At 43.8% G+C, this 17,442-nt stretch overlaps 1 protein-coding gene across 1 annotated transcript in view; it reads left to right on the forward strand.

Moving 5' to 3' along the window:
- Positions 1–4,100: 4,100 nt before the first annotated feature.
- The window catches only part of emc2 (ER membrane protein complex subunit 2), a 32,700-nt gene continuing 19,358 nt past the window's right edge, over positions 4,101–17,442 (forward strand). Inside the window, exons 1-5 of the mRNA XM_042107587.1 lie at positions 4,101–4,217; positions 5,277–5,390; positions 10,482–10,546; positions 12,142–12,227; positions 14,357–14,414. Coding sequence (XP_041963521.1) covers positions 4,178–4,217; positions 5,277–5,390; positions 10,482–10,546; positions 12,142–12,227; positions 14,357–14,414 — 363 coding nt within the window. The 5' untranslated portion in view covers positions 4,101–4,177. The remainder of the gene's footprint in view (positions 4,218–5,276; positions 5,391–10,481; positions 10,547–12,141; positions 12,228–14,356; positions 14,415–17,442) is intronic.

Raw genomic sequence — 17,442 nt, forward strand, 5'->3', positions numbered from 1 at the left:
TCTCTTACATCTTTTCAGCACATGGTGGAATCTTTGATGAAAATAAAAAGTAAAGCAGTGTATGTGAAAGGAATTAGCCTATATGAAAACAAACTATGTAATCCAATTAACAGAAATATTGTGGAAATAATTATTTTATGGACTAAAGAACAATTCTCAATAAATAAAGAAATAGATTCAATATAAATCATAAATAAATCGATAATCAATTTGATGTTTTTCATATTCTGAAAAATAGTATGTGAACTGACACATACAGTTATCATGTGTAACTTTATATAACTTTATATAGGCGAAGTGTCAAGGAGTTAACTTTAATGCTTAGAGTGGCATGCACAAGCACTCTGTTGAAACCCCTTAATTGTAGAACTTATGAGAGTGAACACATCTGTACACACAAACCGGCACAAGCAGCAAAGTATTTTGAAAGTCATCCTTGGTGTTGTTAAACCCCTTGTTTAAATTGAATTTAATGGGAAGGAACAGCAGCCATTACATCCAATCCAGCAAGACTGTAGAGCATGTGGAAAGACACTGCCCCACTATGCAATCACACTAGCACGAGGTGTCAAGGGAACCATTGATCTTCAGTTTAGGCAACATCAATAGCAAACACACAGTCCCCCCATGTGTTTGCTATTGATGTTGCCTGAACTACAGATATTATGGACATTATCATTTGGTCAGATTGTGTGTGTGTGTGTGTGTGTGTGTGTGTGTGTGTGTGTGTGTGTGTGTGTGTGTGTGTGTGTGTGTGTGTGTGTGTGTGTGTGTGTGTGTGTGTGTGTGTGTGTGTGTGTGTGTGTGTGTGTGTGTGTGTGTGTGTGTGTGTGTGTGTGTGTGTGTGTGTGTGTGTGTGTGTGTGTGTGTGTGTGTGCGCGCGCGCGCGCGCGTTTGTGAGCGTCTTCTTGTGATATGTTGCCTCCCCAGACTTGTCTTTCAGGATACAGGCAAGCTCAAAGGTGGTATGGACGGACTTGCATTGAAGTCTTGCATCTGCGCAGAGTGATTTGTCTAAAGGGTGAAATGTGATTTGTCTGACTAGGTGAAATCCTGTTGGAGCATGGATCACAAACACATGGGTTTCTTTCAAACGAGGTGAAGGCTAACATTGTCGCAAATTGCTGCAGTCTTCATTTTCCATCTATCTAAAAGTGCGGGCGAACAAAAATGAGAGTTGGAAAGCACAGGAGCTGTTTAAAACCACAAAACACCTCACCCCCATCCCTCTCAAATTAGAGTCTATAACTGTTCATTTTGCTGATGTACGCCTTTGATTGACTCTGTCAGGAAACAAAATAAAACAGCTGTACTGTAGACTCTCTTTTTGGACTAAGCTTATGAGGGGAATATATGTCTTATCCACGTGTGCCATGTGTGAGGTTTTTGGCAACGGCATGGAAACCTACGTAAGCAGAAGTCAACGAGTACAGTTTAGGTTTTCAGATGGTTGCTATTGATCTCTCCTCATCTTGACGTTTGTCTGGGAGATGTGTTCCAATGTAAACATTTAAATGCATGTTGGAACTTTTCTCTTTCACGTTTTCTTAGCTTCCTCTTTATCCAGCTGCATCCTATGCAGAAAATAATAAAGAGCCGCTTTAAACCTGTGAGGGGAGAAGGGCCATTTGCCACCACACTCATCCATCCTCTGTCCTGCTGGCTCCAGTAGTCTGGTCTGCAGGGCAGGTTGGAGACGGCCCCTGGCCTTTCACGCTGTATCCTGGCAGGGAGAGAAATGTCCTTTAGCCTGAGGACAACACTCGGCTGTTTTGTGTGGTCACAACACTGTTTAGGTTTCCGAAAAAACCCCAACCACATATCCACTGACTGCCATCAGCAGTCTCGGAAATTACAATTCCATAGGTCACCAAGCCTTAATACTACACAAACTGCACATACCCTTATTGTGTATTTTTCTTTTAGCACTCAAAGTGACTCAAATTGAGCAGTGTTCATCCAAGACTGTGCCATTTAAAAAGAGAAACGCCTTTTTCCGTAAAGCTGACTTCTGTTTAATTTGATTGTCCACTAGAACATCACCCCTTGCAGTGTTGTTGTGAACACGCTGGCAGAGTCCATGTCAGTAGGCCTAGATGAAGCCACAACAACCAGAGTCTTAAAAAGAACGCAATGAAGAAAACAGAACACCCATATAAGAGGAAATTAATTTTGAAAGATGCCTTATGTTGTTCTGTTATTAGAACTGATAAGTCCAAAGACCCGACAGATATTGTAGCAGTGTAGCAAAATTAAGGCTAAGCTGTAGGGGTTTATTGGGCATCCACAAAGCATTCAGAGCCCAGCCAGCTGTATCCAACAAACACCATCAGGCAGTCTAGCTAGATCAGGCACTAGCTAGCACTGTACAGCTCCAGAACGTATGTAAATAGCGCCGCCACCATGGTGGGGGCAACGATCACTGGAGCCCAGTGGAGAAACAGGTGTCTCTGATTGCCGGCAAGTGTTGCATTCACGTAGGTTGCAGTAGTGGTCAAACCTATAGGCTTGCCCCTCACCTCTGACTCTGCAGGAGGGTCGAACATGGGGTGAGCTAGGGTTAGAAGCTCTTGTCTGAACACGAGGACAGAAGCACTTTTTATAATTCTGGACCAGTGGCACATGCAGATCTCAATCACACTACTTATAATGGCTAGCTGGATTGCCAGTGCAGTGCATTCCATTCCCAAAGTTCCTACCCTTGGCACTGTGCTGCTCCTCGGGTGCACCGACAATGGCATCTCTCTGACTAGGCGCTTAGTGGTGGTAGCATTTGGGTCGGAGATTTCATACCTTTCCTAGTCAAATAATCTATAGTCACAAGGACATAGCGGTTCCTTAGAATGGCAGTATAGGAGACTCTGGATGTCCACAGCCACATGATCCATGGGCTCCCCACCTGACACTGTTGCAATGGGAGCGCCAAGACGGTCCTTTCTTTACTGTGCAGAAGTTGCAGTGGTGGCCATATAAGTTCATGTCCTGGTGACAGCCTCACCAGTAGAAGAAGGATAACAGCTAATGACGCATCATACTGATGTGGCCCACTGCCGAGCCATCCACCCAGCTAGACTCAGTAATAAGGATATACTCTTTTGATCCCGTGAGGGAAATTTGGTCTCTGCATTTATCCCAATCCGTGAATTAGTGAAACACACACAGCACACAGTGTACACACAGTGAGGTGAAGTACACACTAATCCCGGCGCAGTGAGCTGCCTGCATCAACAGCGGCGCTCGGGGAGCAGTGAGGGGTTAGGTGCCTTGCTCAAGGGCACTTCAGCCGTGGCCCACTGGTTGGGGCTCGAACCGGCAACCCTTCGGTTACAAGTCCAGAGTGCTAACCAGTAGGCCACGGCTGCCCCGCATGTAATGCAAGTGATGCCCCAGCCCAGCAGCCGGATGTTGCAATGGCCCCCCCCCCCCCCCCCCCCCCCCCCAAGAGTCTGCTAGCATGGATAGGCTACATGGATAGGCTACAGGAGCCCTGCTGTTTTAGATGGGAGGCATCTTTTTCATCCATGCTTGAGGTGGTGGCAGCCTGTAGAGCACTACCACCCGAATCACAGCACTGACCCCCAGCGCACTGACAATACTGTCACTCTTCTCACAGCTGTTGGGGCAGAGTGTTTGCATTGGCATGGAGATGGCCAGCTCAGTTGCAAATGTCATAGTTGTAACCTTCTTCAGTCTCTGATCCAGATGCCCTTCCAGCTCCAAAAGGTTCAACAGCCAGGTGGGAGAAGCGATCAAAACACAATTTGTGGAGCTTGTAGAGAAAACAGAAATTAAAAATATTAAAGCCAACTATATGACTTGAGTCACTTTAAAATTAAGCAACATTTACTTCAATCATTGATTCATCGCTTCAGCTAAATGTGATGGTGTTTTCCTTCCAGCCAGTTTCTTGTTGGCCTAGGCCTATTTCAGAAAGAGGTGTTTCAACCAAGAACAGAACACTTAGGATTTCCTTTGCCACTGGCGAATGAGAGAATGAGAGTTGTTGGTTATATTTTGGTTGTAAATAATCGGATATCCTCAGAGGCTAATAACTTCAATACATAGCTTCCATCCACTTCACTACAATGTGTCGCCTCGTTTCCTGATTTACGGTACATTTTCTGCGCTTGACCTCGGAAACGTCAATAACGTAAACTACGTATTCCTGAAAAAAAAAATGGCGTCTGTGTCAGAGCTGTACGATGTCACTTGGGAAGGTAAAACAGGTCTTTTTCGCAGTCGTTCCAGTTGTTTGAAATTCTGTTAACACGAGGAGATATTTCCACAAACATTTCGGTACATGTGTTAAATATGAACTCAACTGCGTATCTTACAAGACAGCATTGGCTTGCCCCTGTCCTGTGGCTTGCGTTCTAGCGATGGCAAACATGAGCTAGACAAGCTAGGTTGGGGAAGTAACGCTAATGCTAGGCCTTGAATATACTAACAACTATGTTTAGGGTTTAACTAACTAGTTATATTGAATATATAATGTTGTCATTGTGTTACGAACAGAAATAGTCACCCTAGAATCAGCTAAACAATTAGCTCGTTGTGCTAGCGTAGCTAATGAACGAGGCAACACGAATAGCCTAACGTTACTAGTTAGCAAACTGCTAGTAAGTTAACAATGCATTCAGGATATTAAACACTGACTTATGCCAGAAATGGGTTTAAGTTAAATTTGTGGCCACTGCAAAATAATACTAAGCGCATAGAGAAATTGCTAACGCCACCTAGTAAACATGACCACAGACTTCAAGAACACAATGATGCTTTGCTATTTCGCTTACGGGAGCTAGTTCATAAATGTATCATCATTTTTTTCATTGCAATTTTCGGACTGCGTCTGTAACTTTGGTTTCAGATATTAAGCAGAGAAGCCTGATAGAGAATTTACGTCTTCGTATAACGCTATTGCCGTCAAACGTAAAACCATAGAAAACAGTGGCTAATCATTTATGCTTCTCGATTTTATTGTGTTTGGTGGTGTTGAGACAACTTGTTGGTCCATAGGGCTTACATAGCAATGCAAAGCAATTATATGCTGACCCACGAAGTAACGTTACATGGAATGTACCATGCACCCTTTATGTGGGATGATTGATATGTAGCATGTATTTGACATATTGAAGAACAGTTCAGTTTCAAATTGTCACCGTTGCGTATATCTCAGTAGCCTACCATTTCCCACACTATACACAAAGACAGTTGAAGTTTTCCACGTGTTTATGATCCACATTGATGTACTCATTCTGTTCTTTGTGTTGCAACAGATATGAGGGACAAACTTCGCAAATGGAGAGAAGAAAATTACAGAAACAGTGAACAAATTGTGGATGTAGGAGAAGAACTTATAAACGAACATTCATCAAAACTAGGAGATGATAGTAAGTACAGCCACAGGGGATCCCACATTCTCCTCTTTACAATTTTACAAAACAAAACAGTGAAATAAATGTGCCTGGTGTGATTGAAGCATCACAACATGAGTCTATCCATCAGAGGTCAAAATGCATCAGTTTAACAGAACCTTTCATGGCCTTGTTCTTAGACATCAATCTTTAGTGGTAATGGCAGATATGAATGTATTCTCACAGAGGGTCTGAAATGTTGCCAATAGTTGATTTGCAAAGGCAATAAACCTCAAGACTGCTTTGTTTTGAGGTTTCGCTATTGTGTGTTCCTGAGATTGATGTGGTTTTGTCATGTTTTCTGAGGTAAGGTCAGATATGTCTCGCACGGGTGTTTTTTTGAATGATCTTGGGAACTCTGACCTTTTTAAAGGACCGACATTAGCCTCTTATATTTATCTGATATGATTTAGGTCCAGCATGAGTACATTTTTAAATTGATGAGTAATATGTTGAAAACATCTCCAGAGAATTTGATGAGAGGAATTTTAGATCTGTTGTCCAGAGAACGGATTAGTATGTTCCATGTCCAAGATGTCAGTCAAGATGTGCACTGCCAGAATTTTCGATTGAGACAAAATCCCATGGCTAGAGTCGTATTTTTGGCAGTTTCAAGACAAATGTAACTTACATGAAGGACTTAGAACTCCAAGGAGTCTAGTGTCCAAGAAACAAAGTTCAGTGCACATAGAAGAGACTAATCATTTTGAACAGTCAGATTTCTAGTTGGAGACTGTTTCAAAATAATCCGAGGATGTTCTTGTAACTTCCTGAATCAGGATTTTCCTCTAGGCTTTTGGAAGCTTCAAAACCCTCACACGTTGTCACAGAAGTCAGTGCTGTTTTTATTTCTCACTGAATAACCAATTCTTTGAGTCCACACTCTGCCCAGCCATACTTGATAATATGACTTGAAGTTGACCATTTGAACCCCTGAATTTGACCTTGACCTTTTCTAGGTTAACTAGGCAATCATCTGCTTGATTTCCTGAATTTTACCTTGGGTTTTTTTTTGTTTTCCTTGCATTAAGTTGTGTTCTGCGATAAATAAAACCCCTATCCCCTGAGCTCTTCTGTCCACATTAAAATGGTGATGGCACTCTCATGCTCCTGATGTGCATGATTGTTAAAACTCCAGGTTTATGTTGTAGGTAAAACAGAGTTTCAGAAACCATGTTGTGTGGTTGCCATGATGCAGAGAAAGGTTTGTGCTCCAGATACTACCAGTAAGAAAACAATACGAAAACATTAGTGTGGATGGAGAAGATTTTTAATTAAAATCAGTGTTTTCAAATTTACCCATTTACAGGGAGGCTACAACGGGTCCACAACTGAACTCTGTTCGCGGAGCTTAACGATAGTTTTAGAAGACTTGTCTAACATACGCACCACTATCACGTCTGGTGTAGCCAGCTCCATTGATTATTGTGGAAGCTAATTGTTGCAGCAGACGCTACACAAACACAACGCTTCAGTTACGTTGTATGGTGTAGCCTCCCTGTTATTGTGTGGATGCTGTCTAAGGCTGGGCATACACTGTGATTCTGCAGTTTTAGTGAGGTTTTTGTTTAATACCAACTCCTACTGTATGAGTCAATCGCATACTTTGTAAAACCAAAGCTCACTATTTTTACGCTCACAGTATATAGTCCGTTGGCTACGACTTGACTGTTCACACTATACTTGTGAAATAAACTTGTCAGACTCAATGCGCAGCCTTGCCCACGTGTCGTTCAGTGTGCGAAACATCTAAAAAAAAAACATTTTGTAATGCTGCGTTCTATTTGTCTTTTAGCGAACTCGTTCTGTTTGTCAACCAGCTGCGCTACTGTCTGTTGGCAATTGGCTATTGTTAGCAGTTGTTTTCTAGAGTCATAGCATCATAGCGACAGATAGAGGTTGGACACTGTTGTTTCTACGACTAATTTAATGTGACACAAATCCAACAGAACTGCTAATAAACAGAGAATATAAGGCTGGCATTTACTGTTAATGGGCGCAGCCATCTTGGATATTCAAACTCGTAGTACTTTGGGCAAAGATTGTTAAGGCGGAGCAAGATATTTCATCAGGAGCCACTTCCGGGAACCCGGATCGCATGAGGGGGGGTCAAAATCCCCCTTTATGCAGAGCAGAGGCAGCGACTGCTCCATTGAAGTCTATGGGCATAGCTCAGAATTTTACCACATTTGCTAAGGTCTTGGTTCTATAGAGTTAAGAATGTGAATTTTGGGCACTTTTTCATGATCCTCAAACCCTTCTGAACGTTTCAGGTACATTTTTAGCATTTTTGAGCATTCCAGTCTGGAGAAAATCGACTTTATATCAGGTGTGCGCCGGTTATTTATGCCGCTGCTGTTGGCCGGTTGCAACGTACGCTTATCAATACGTCATCGACACGCCTCTTTATGCAGACAGGATTCGATCCCCATTTCGCGCCCATAGACATGGACTACAACGAAGTATCTTGCTCCGCCTTAACAATCTTTGCTTTGGGTTCGACCGAGTTGACGAGTCACGGTAGACCTTCAGTCAGAGGGTGTTACCTGTGCGTTTCCTTTGCAAGTTTGAACTTTGAACTGGTGAAAACAGCTCGGAAAATGACATGAACGGACAAATAGAACGCGGTATAAGCAACAGTTTGCTAAATTACATTGCAGCTAGCTAGCTTGATAGAACTTGCAGGTTGTTGCCACAGCTCAACCAGCCCAGTTTTATTAGTTCAGTCCAAACCAAACCACACGCGTGTCGCCGTGTTTACAGTTATCTCCATGGTCACAGCAGGCGCAGTGAGGAAAAATTAACTGAATTTCAGCAAATTGGTTCATGGCTCTGCTTCAACTGTGTAGGACGACCAAAATATCTGACATGTTAGAAATGTTTACAACCATCTGATTGCCGGCCAGGAGAGCTTAATGGCCTCTCGTTACCCCCTGTACACTACATAACCAACGATGCACAACTAAGCTGAAATTCGGCCCAATTCAAAAGAGTCGTACGTCTCAAATTCAGTTAAAAATCGGGCGCAAAATCACTTATGCCGAGCTTAATTCTGAACTACTACTGATAGATGACTGTAAACATTTAAATGACTTTTGAACAGAGTAAACATCTGTTAAAACACAGAGCCCCCTCTGAGTTAATAGAAATCAAATGCTGAAGGAGGGAACATTTTATTTGTATCACCCGAGCTACAGACTGTTGCCTACCACTAAAGGTGCAAAACCTTAGTGTTTCTGTAAGTATTATTATTATTATTATTATTATTATTATTATTATTATTATTATTATTATTATGTCACAGTGAATACTCAGGGACAAAGGCTTGGCCCCTGGTGTGGCCCAGGGACTCCAGCGTGCCCTCTTATGTCACTTAGTCTCATGGTTGGCATAAGTTATAGTTCCAGCTACACACACCAACAATAAACGGCCGCCAATGGCCATTCAAATCCAAATTTAGCCAAAAGCCAAATCTTGTGCCAATATCATGTGATTTTTGAAATGTTGAAAAGTGAAATGTAACATTTCACCATCTCAAGACATGCCAATATATATTCTTATCTGTGATGTTACATGATAGATTGAGCGTGTATGGTAAATATATCCCACATTTGACCCATACACATGAGCGCACACATAGAAACACCCACGCGTACACATTGGTACCCCTCTAAAACTTGTGAAATTCATCACACACATCAGATGTGTGCATTTGACACACACACACACACACACACACACACACACACACACACACACACACACACACACTACATGCGTGCATTAATGGATGATGAAATGTCAGGGGTCGCAGAGCGAAGGTGCCCGGGCCCATCATCGCCGTTGTGTGACTATATTTCTGTTTGATTTTTATTTTCCTTTGATTCCTTTTTTTTCTTGTAGTCATTATGATTCATACACTCTTAAAAGAGCTGGGTAAATGCTTTACACAGCTTGGTTTTATTGAAACCAGCTCTTAAATTGGCTGTGAAACAAGATGGTAATTATCAAAGCACAAGTTGGAATCATAAAAAGGGGCATTGAAAAACACCAGGCGTTTGTTTGTTTTGGCGTATCAGTTTTCTTGTTCAGTGGAGTTGTGTTTTTATTGTTTTTTTTTTTTCCATACTCTAATTAGCAGTTTTGAAGGCACTCAGCTGAACTAGTTGCCATGTCTGTCAAAACACTTGTCTAACACATAACATTAATTCCTTCAGGCCTAATTGGAATCCATTTAGCTGACAACACTAATCATTGGCTCTCTTCTGAACAGCTGACTGATTAAATGTGCACATATGCACATTAGGAAATGTTTCACTTGTCAATATAATATGACACTCTTAGTCAAAATTAACCTAATTATGAAGAGCCTTGTTTAGTTTGTGATGTGACTCACCGATCACTTGGTGAGAGCAGTGAGGCTGTTAGCACTGTGGATGTTGACCCATTTCATATCGACCTCACAAGGGGGGGTGTGTTTGTGTGCCACACATTGATTGGTTGAAAACGATATCAAATATCCTGATATGATAATATTAATTGATTGTTTTAACACCACAGTAAGTCTTTTAGTAAGTCGATCGATATTTATGATGCCACGGTCATTCGTTCCTTGTGAAACCCCTAACTAAACCCAGTATCGGCCCATTACATGGGGTGATACAGAAATCTTGCACACTGGGCCATTCCCGCAACTCTGAGAGAGTGTGAGTGAAACAAAAAAGAAAAAAAGTAAATAACAGGTACTCTCCTTGTGTCAAGTGCTTGGTCGTGTGTGTCCAGAGGTGATGCTATTGGAATGTGTGTTCACAGTGGTGCCTTTACATCTCTGCTGATTAAAGGAGGCACAACGCCTAATACATGTAGCTTCCTTAGCGTGCGCTTGCTCTTATCTGTTCCTCACAGTGCTCACTGAAATGTCTCAGTTCCTATTTAAGATGTGTTAACAGCCCTGTATCCTCATTCATCATATATATGTGAGTGTGTTTTTTCCATAGGGGATGCCATGTTCAAATAAGAAACCAATCTGAACGTGTGTCATTTTCTCTTATGTCTTCTTTTGCCCAGTATGGATTATTTATGAGCAGGTGATGATAGCAGCGTTGGACTGCTGTCGGGACGATTTGGCCTGGGTAAGTGATCCCCCCCCCTTTCTCTTATTCTCTTTAAAGATCAGCAAGTCCCCTCCTCTTCCCCTCCCACCTTCAAAAGCCATTCTTCACAGTTAAGGCCTGGTTTGTCGCCCTGTTTGCCAGACACAAAAATGATTTTTTTTTTTATCCTGCCAAGAAACATCACCCCGTCTATACTTTGGAAAAACAATTTGCTGAAGATTGGCACAAAGAAGTGGTAGGGGAAGGACCTGGGAAATGGACTCCACTGAAAGCACTCCGTCTTGCATGGAGCTGAGTGGATCTAAACTTTATTGGTCTGTAAATGTAGGAGAAGCCTTTTCAGCTTTCCTGTTGTGTTTTTTTTCCTACTCTTCTTACGTTCACAGACTCCCCCACTCTCTTCCAGAGTGTTTATACAATATTGATCACCAGTTCAATGCTGATGTGCATGTTGTGTTTCGTAAGGCACGTTCAATTTGCCCAACACCTCATGAAGGCAAAACTGGAGGTGGTGTTGTTGACTGGAAGTGTATACTGTCGTCTGGCTCAGCACAGCTTTATGGTCTACGGACAAAGAAAATTGAAAACATCAGAAAACCAAAAAAAGGGAAAAAGACAGCCTTGCCCTGGCCATGACTTGGATAGTTCAGATGAGTACAGCCACAGAGCGTAAGCTTTCCATTTTGTCCAGGAAAACAGTTTGATGTGACGATAACCATTCCTCACCTCTCATGTCACAACGGACGTTTGTGTGAGAAAAAAAACAAAGGGGCAGCTCACTCCAGCGCAGGAAAAAACTGGTAAAGGGAGCATCCTGTCTCAACCCTTTTTATAGCCAGCGTGGAATTGTGGGTGCCCACAGAGTAGCATTGTGAGTTCCCTTCCACCTCAGTTTTTTTTTTCTTAGCCATGACCTCCTTCTCCCTCCCTCCCTCCCTCCCTCCTTACTTACTCACCCCCACATCCTTTTCCCTCGTCTCCACAGCTGTATCGGTGACTTGTTTATCGTGGAACTTTCGAAAAGGGAAAAATTCTCCAGTTCTGCCCACTTTTTTTTTACGGTTTCATAAGAAGCTGTCAGCTGGAGACGTCACGCCGATCGCTTGACACATTTTAGGGTAGATATTTTATCACGCCGAATAGCTCTGGCCATAAACAGACGAGGGGGTGAGAAAACATTGGCGCTGACCGGTAAGAAATGGAAAAGGAGATGATGTAATACAGTAAAATTTCTGCTAGCTCTGTGTTTGGGAATATCACTGTTAATGTTGCGGAGCTTCCCGACGCTCCCGCAGAAGACAAACAGGGCTGACTCGAAGCCACAAGTGCCTTGTTATCACCAGTGTGTGTAATGGAGTTCCTTTGCGACCTAAGAGGAGAGAAAGGGGGATTCCATTTCCACACTTTCACACCCTGACTACCAAATAGTGTAGTGGTTGTTGTTGTTGTTATTGTTGTTGTTTTGGTGACCATTCACATTTTCCCGCTTGTGTGTGTGTTTATATTGCTCATGTATTACATGGCTGTCGTCACTGCGGGTATTTCTCCAACTTTCGTCCACCTCACCTACCGCCTCCCTCTCTCCTTCCCTTCCCCTCCCTTGTTACTTGCAGAGTTGTCTACAGGAACTGAAGAGGCAGTTTCCAGATAGCCACAGAGTGAAGCGATTAGCGGGCATGCGGCTTGAGGCTTTGGAAAGGTAAGAGGGCCATTTATGGTACCAACTTAGCAGCAGGACCTTGGAGCAGTGTTTTGGGATTTTGGTGTGTGTGTGAATGAATGTCTCGATGGTGTGCTGTGGAGGGGCTGCATAAGAGGCCTGTAAGCAGATCACCAGTGGCAGACGAGGTGGGAATTTGGGGGGTTGGGGGGGCTTGTTTATCCTGTAAACCACCGTCCTGTTGGCAGAAAACGGCAAGAGGGAGTAGTGTGCTTAGTCGTCCTGTGGCTGTTTTTATTTTTTTTTCTCTCCCCTCGAGTGAGGAATTCCCAGGAAGGAAGGAAGTGGTTGCTCCCACTAGTATTCTAGGGGTCCTGTTTTCTTTCTCTCTAACCCCCCCCCCCCCCCCCCCCCCTTCACCCTCTTTGTGTCTCTCCTTTCTGCTGGGTCTGTTTTTGTCTCCTGCTGAGAGTGACTGTCTGGGAGACCTGTGAAAACAGTCGCAGCACAGCCCAGGGTCAGCTTTAGATTGGTTGTTTCAGTGGTTTTTTTTTTTTTTTTTTTTTTTTTCCTTTTCCATTTGCCCTCCCAGTTAAATCACACACACACACACACACACACACACACGTTACCCTCTCATTTTAGGCAAATAAAACACATAAGGCTCATGTGTTTGTTTGTCTTTGACTTGCCTATCAGTCGTGCGAGGCTGTATGTGATAATTGAGCATGATTGTCCCTGCACAGTCAGATTAAATAAACTCGCAAATTCTGCAGTAATTGGCATCAGACGGAGGTCCCATTTAAGTGAAGCCCCCTGCCCCCCTGCCTACCACACACATACATGCATACGCACGCACACACACACACATCCACACACACACACGTGTGTGCACTTTGTCACACTTGCACACATTTAGAGACAGCCCCGCCAACCCCAGAAAGTCTCAACATAAATAAAGCCAATCAAAGTGACTTGAGAGTGACTGCTTGATGCCATCTGAGTGGTCCCCTCCCTATCCCACCCACCCACCCACTCCACCACCACTATATAGTGGAGTAATAAAGTGGATCAGAGGGGAAGGGGTGGTGCAGTGGAAATGGGGCTGCTGTGTTGTAATGGGAACCAGAGTGGCTTCTGTTGCAAGGTTGTGGGGTTTAAAAAAATGCTTAAAGAAACAAGCAACACAGGTTTTGATCACACACTTAAAGCATGCCGCTGGCTGTCTGCATAGACAACGATGCCGGCTGGTCATGGGGCCCATGGGGGAAATTATAAGAGAGAGAGTGGATGCACTCGGCCGTCTCCACTTATTTAATCTGACAAGCAAACAGCCCTTAGCTACTCCACTTCTCCTCGGTCTGAATTTGCTGCGTGATTTCATTTTTTACAGTTCATAACTTTTCTTTTCAAGCGCAATCACTGGGATTTCCTCCACAATTTCCCTTTTTCATTACGCCTCAATCCCATGCCCCCCCACCCCACCTCAAAAACAAATTGCAGTTTAGTTGAAAATGTTTACGCAATTTATAGGCGCAGTCATAGTGATTTTTCTTTATTTTCCCCTTTCATCCTCCACCCTTTCCATTGTGGTCATGTTTTATCTAACTGTGCCTTTGTGATGCTGAACTTGAAAAGTAGCACAAATCTGTGGAGGCAAACACAGTCTGATTTGTTTAAAAAGGTGAATCAAAGCGAAAGGGGTGTAATCATTGCATATACAGTAAAGCCAATCAGTGGGGCGCTGTGCTGTGCCGTGCCGCGTTTGTGGCACTCCTCGGGCGGACGACTTTTGAGAGGCTGCAGAAGCATCTCCCAGCGCTGGCCATCCCAGCGGAGCTCCAGTAATGACTGTTTATTTCCTCCCTTCTCTGGATCGCCGCTGATTTTTACAAGTCCTCTGCCGTAGCCATAGAGACAGCCAGTCCTGTATACAAGAGCTTGATTGCCGTGAACTCTTGTGTGATTTGCGCACCACCTAATTTCCCATGACCAGTGAGATAGTGATCTGCTTTTTGTTTAAAGAAAGAAAGGGGGGGAAAGAAAGCAGTCCTTTTTAAAAACATTCCTTTTCCTCTCTCTCTATCTCTCTCTCTCTCTCTCTCTCTCTCTCTCTCTCTCTCTCTCTCTCTCTCTCTCTCTCTCTCTCTCTGTGTGTGTGTTTCAAGGTACGATGACGCCAACAAGCTGTACGATTCAATACTACAAGATGATCCGACCAATACGGTAAGCCAGAAATAAAACGTATTATTTTTATTACTTTTTTAATTTATTTTTTTACTTTGGGGTTGTGGTCGCGCCATTATTTTTTTAAGAGTCGTTAAAATGTGCTGAAGAGCTTTCGGTATCAGTGGCGTGCATTTGTTTGGTTAAACTCTGCCTCCCCTTTGGATGACCTCAACCACAGTGCTGATCAGGCACTCGCCCACACCACTGACAAGTGTTTCGGGGGAACCCGAAAAGCCCAGTGATTTATCACTCTCCATAGTATCAGATGTGTCGCGGGAAACCCGGGTAAAAATAAATGCTGTGTCTTTGAAGAATTTGAGATTTACGTCGTTGCCCACCCTAACACCACCTCTGCTTCTCCTCCTCTGGTTCGTTGGACCTGAGATTTTCCTTCTCCAATTCCGGTCTGTGGACTAGAATCTTGTGGGACATCAGGTGTTGATAGTCTTTTTAAATTTGGCAACCTTTTTGTCACTGTTAAGTGTTTGCGACTTGCCTATGCATCAGTGAGTAAGCCTCCGCTCTAGGCCCTCAATACTGCTGGAAAGCATGTTCTCTGTTTGTGTGCTCTCAATCCGGTCGCATTTACCCCCAAATTTATATCAGATTTCAGGCTGACGTTTTGCAACACCACGTCCAGGCCACGGTGTTTTGCCAAAGCCTCCACCACCACCACCACCACCGCCCCTGCTGCTGCCCCCCCCCCACTCCCTCCCCACACTCACCCTGAAACACATTGTACCTGCTGTTAATTGTTTCCATCAGGACATGTGGCCATGCAAGAAAAAAATAAATGTTTTAAAGGAGGCTTTTCAAAAAGAAAGCATGACCTTATTTGTTTTGGCTTGCGCTGGCCCTGAAGACGCACAACACGGCTGTAACACATGGACTTGCTTAGATTTATTAAACATTTTCTCGGGGGCTGGCAAAGTGCGACCGACGAAGCATAGACATTTGTTCTGTGGACACCATGTGAGCGTTGTGCACCTCGCCGACTGTCTCTTTCAAACAAATGGGAGGCTTTGCTGACAAAGTCAATAAACGGTCGTTTGCACTGATGCAGTCAACTCCTTTTTTTTTCTCTCTCTCTCTCTCTCTCTCTCTCTCTCTCTTGCTCTCTCTCTCTCTGCCCCCCACCTTTTCTCGTTCTCCTCTTTCTCTGTCCATCATCTGTTTCACTTGCAGCAGCAGAGAGGCACCCCATCCTCTGTCTGCTAACACATTCATTTTATCATTACCCTCCGTATTTATTTGACTATCTGTTGCTATTGGACCCAGGCAGTCCCATCAGTCTTACTCGGTTAAAAAAGGGAGACAGAGGAGCTAGTGCTGTTCTGTTTGTTTTTGGTGTTACTTTGCCAGGGCACCCTCCCTATTCCCCCGGCCCTATTTAAATTGCAAGCACATTAAACACTGTATAAACATGGGGGGTGGGGTGCTTACGATAGCAAGCAGCAACAAACAGATACTATCAAATCAACACTGTAGTTATGCTCCCTCCCCCTATAGCAAGGAATATCTGGTAATTATATTGCCCTGTCTGTGCTGGAAACAGGTAGATGAGAAAACGGAATTCAAATGGAATCTAGGAAATGTTGCCTATTCATTTAGCTGAATTACTTAAATAGCTGAAGAAAATGAAGGGTTCAGATGCAAAAGCCTCTAAATGCCACCTACGTCAAAAATGAGATAAAGATGGTGAGTGAATGCTCTCCTCACATAGTATACGTTAATCAAATAATTTAACTTCAAAACACATCAAATAACACTCTCTTCCTGGTCTGAAATATCGATTTCTATGCAAAAACCTATAGGAACCGGATTTTAAATGCTCACTTAAAAGAAATGTGGTCAGACGGATTTAGAGGGTTTTGCATCTGAACTCTTCAAATTATTATGGTTTTGGGTTTTTCCCCCTTACTTTCCCATACTTTGAAGATGTCCAATTTAGGGGAAGCTTATTGGAAAATACCTGATTAAAGGTGTTGGACCAACACAATCTAGTAATATATCATCAGATTCATTATTTTGCCACCATTAAACGTATCCCTTCTTTATCAGATGGACATTCATATTTAAGCCATTCAGCCAAAATGAGACAGCTAGTGCCTGAGAGACAGGCCAAGCACAAGGTGAACGTGAAAGAACAACCAAGAGTGCGAGCACTGTGACGCGGGTGGATGTCCCAGCAGAATCGCCCTCTCGTGGGAACCGGGTGCTCTCACGGTCGGCCGGCCTGCTGGCACCACCCAGGCAGAACCAGGCCCAGGCCCCAGCTGTCAAGGATGCCCTCCTGTGGGATGGGTCCATTTCCTCCCCTCCAAACACCGACAGCCGCCCCATCAAGACCCATCAGATCCCTTCTTCACCCCCCCCCCCCCCCCTTCACCCCTTTGAAATAAACCTGGGGGTGTGGATTGGGAACGGAACAAACTGCCTACAGTGGCATGTTGTGGGCCAGATTGGGCTTTTCTTCCCACCAGCCAAAGTTCCGTGGTTGGACAGGGGGAGAGGGTGGAGTGGGAGGGAAGCGAGAGGCTGACATCATCTAGGTCACCTGTCTGTGAGTGGAGAAATGGGAGTGCACACGCGTGGGTGTGCGCAAATCTGTGTGAAGTGGGGCTTATCTCATCACTCGGTGTGTATGTGTGTGTGTGAGTCTGTGTGTGTGTTTTTTTTCCCCTTTGCTATGTTGAGAAGAACATAGGTGTGGACAAGTAGAGAATGGCCGAGAGAGACACAGAGACTATGCAAGAGGGGGAGAGAGAGAGTAGAGAGAGCAGAAAAAAGATGGCGGAAAATTGGCCACTACTGTGAGGACTTGTGAGGCATCCCAGCATCCCGCACTCAGATTGGAAACTGAGCTGTTGTAATTACAGGCTGTGGAATAGATGTGGTACCCATTAACCAGAATTGTTGAATCAACAAAAAATTGTTCAAGGTTTCTCTGCCATGGCGGTGTCCAAAAAATGTTCGAACTCTTAGCCCCCTTCCATAGTTTATGTTCCAATACCTACAGCAATGA

Source organism: Alosa sapidissima, chromosome 10 (genome assembly GCF_018492685.1).
Source record: "Alosa sapidissima isolate fAloSap1 chromosome 10, fAloSap1.pri, whole genome shotgun sequence".
NCBI lineage: Eukaryota > Metazoa > Chordata > Actinopteri > Clupeiformes > Clupeidae > Alosa > Alosa sapidissima.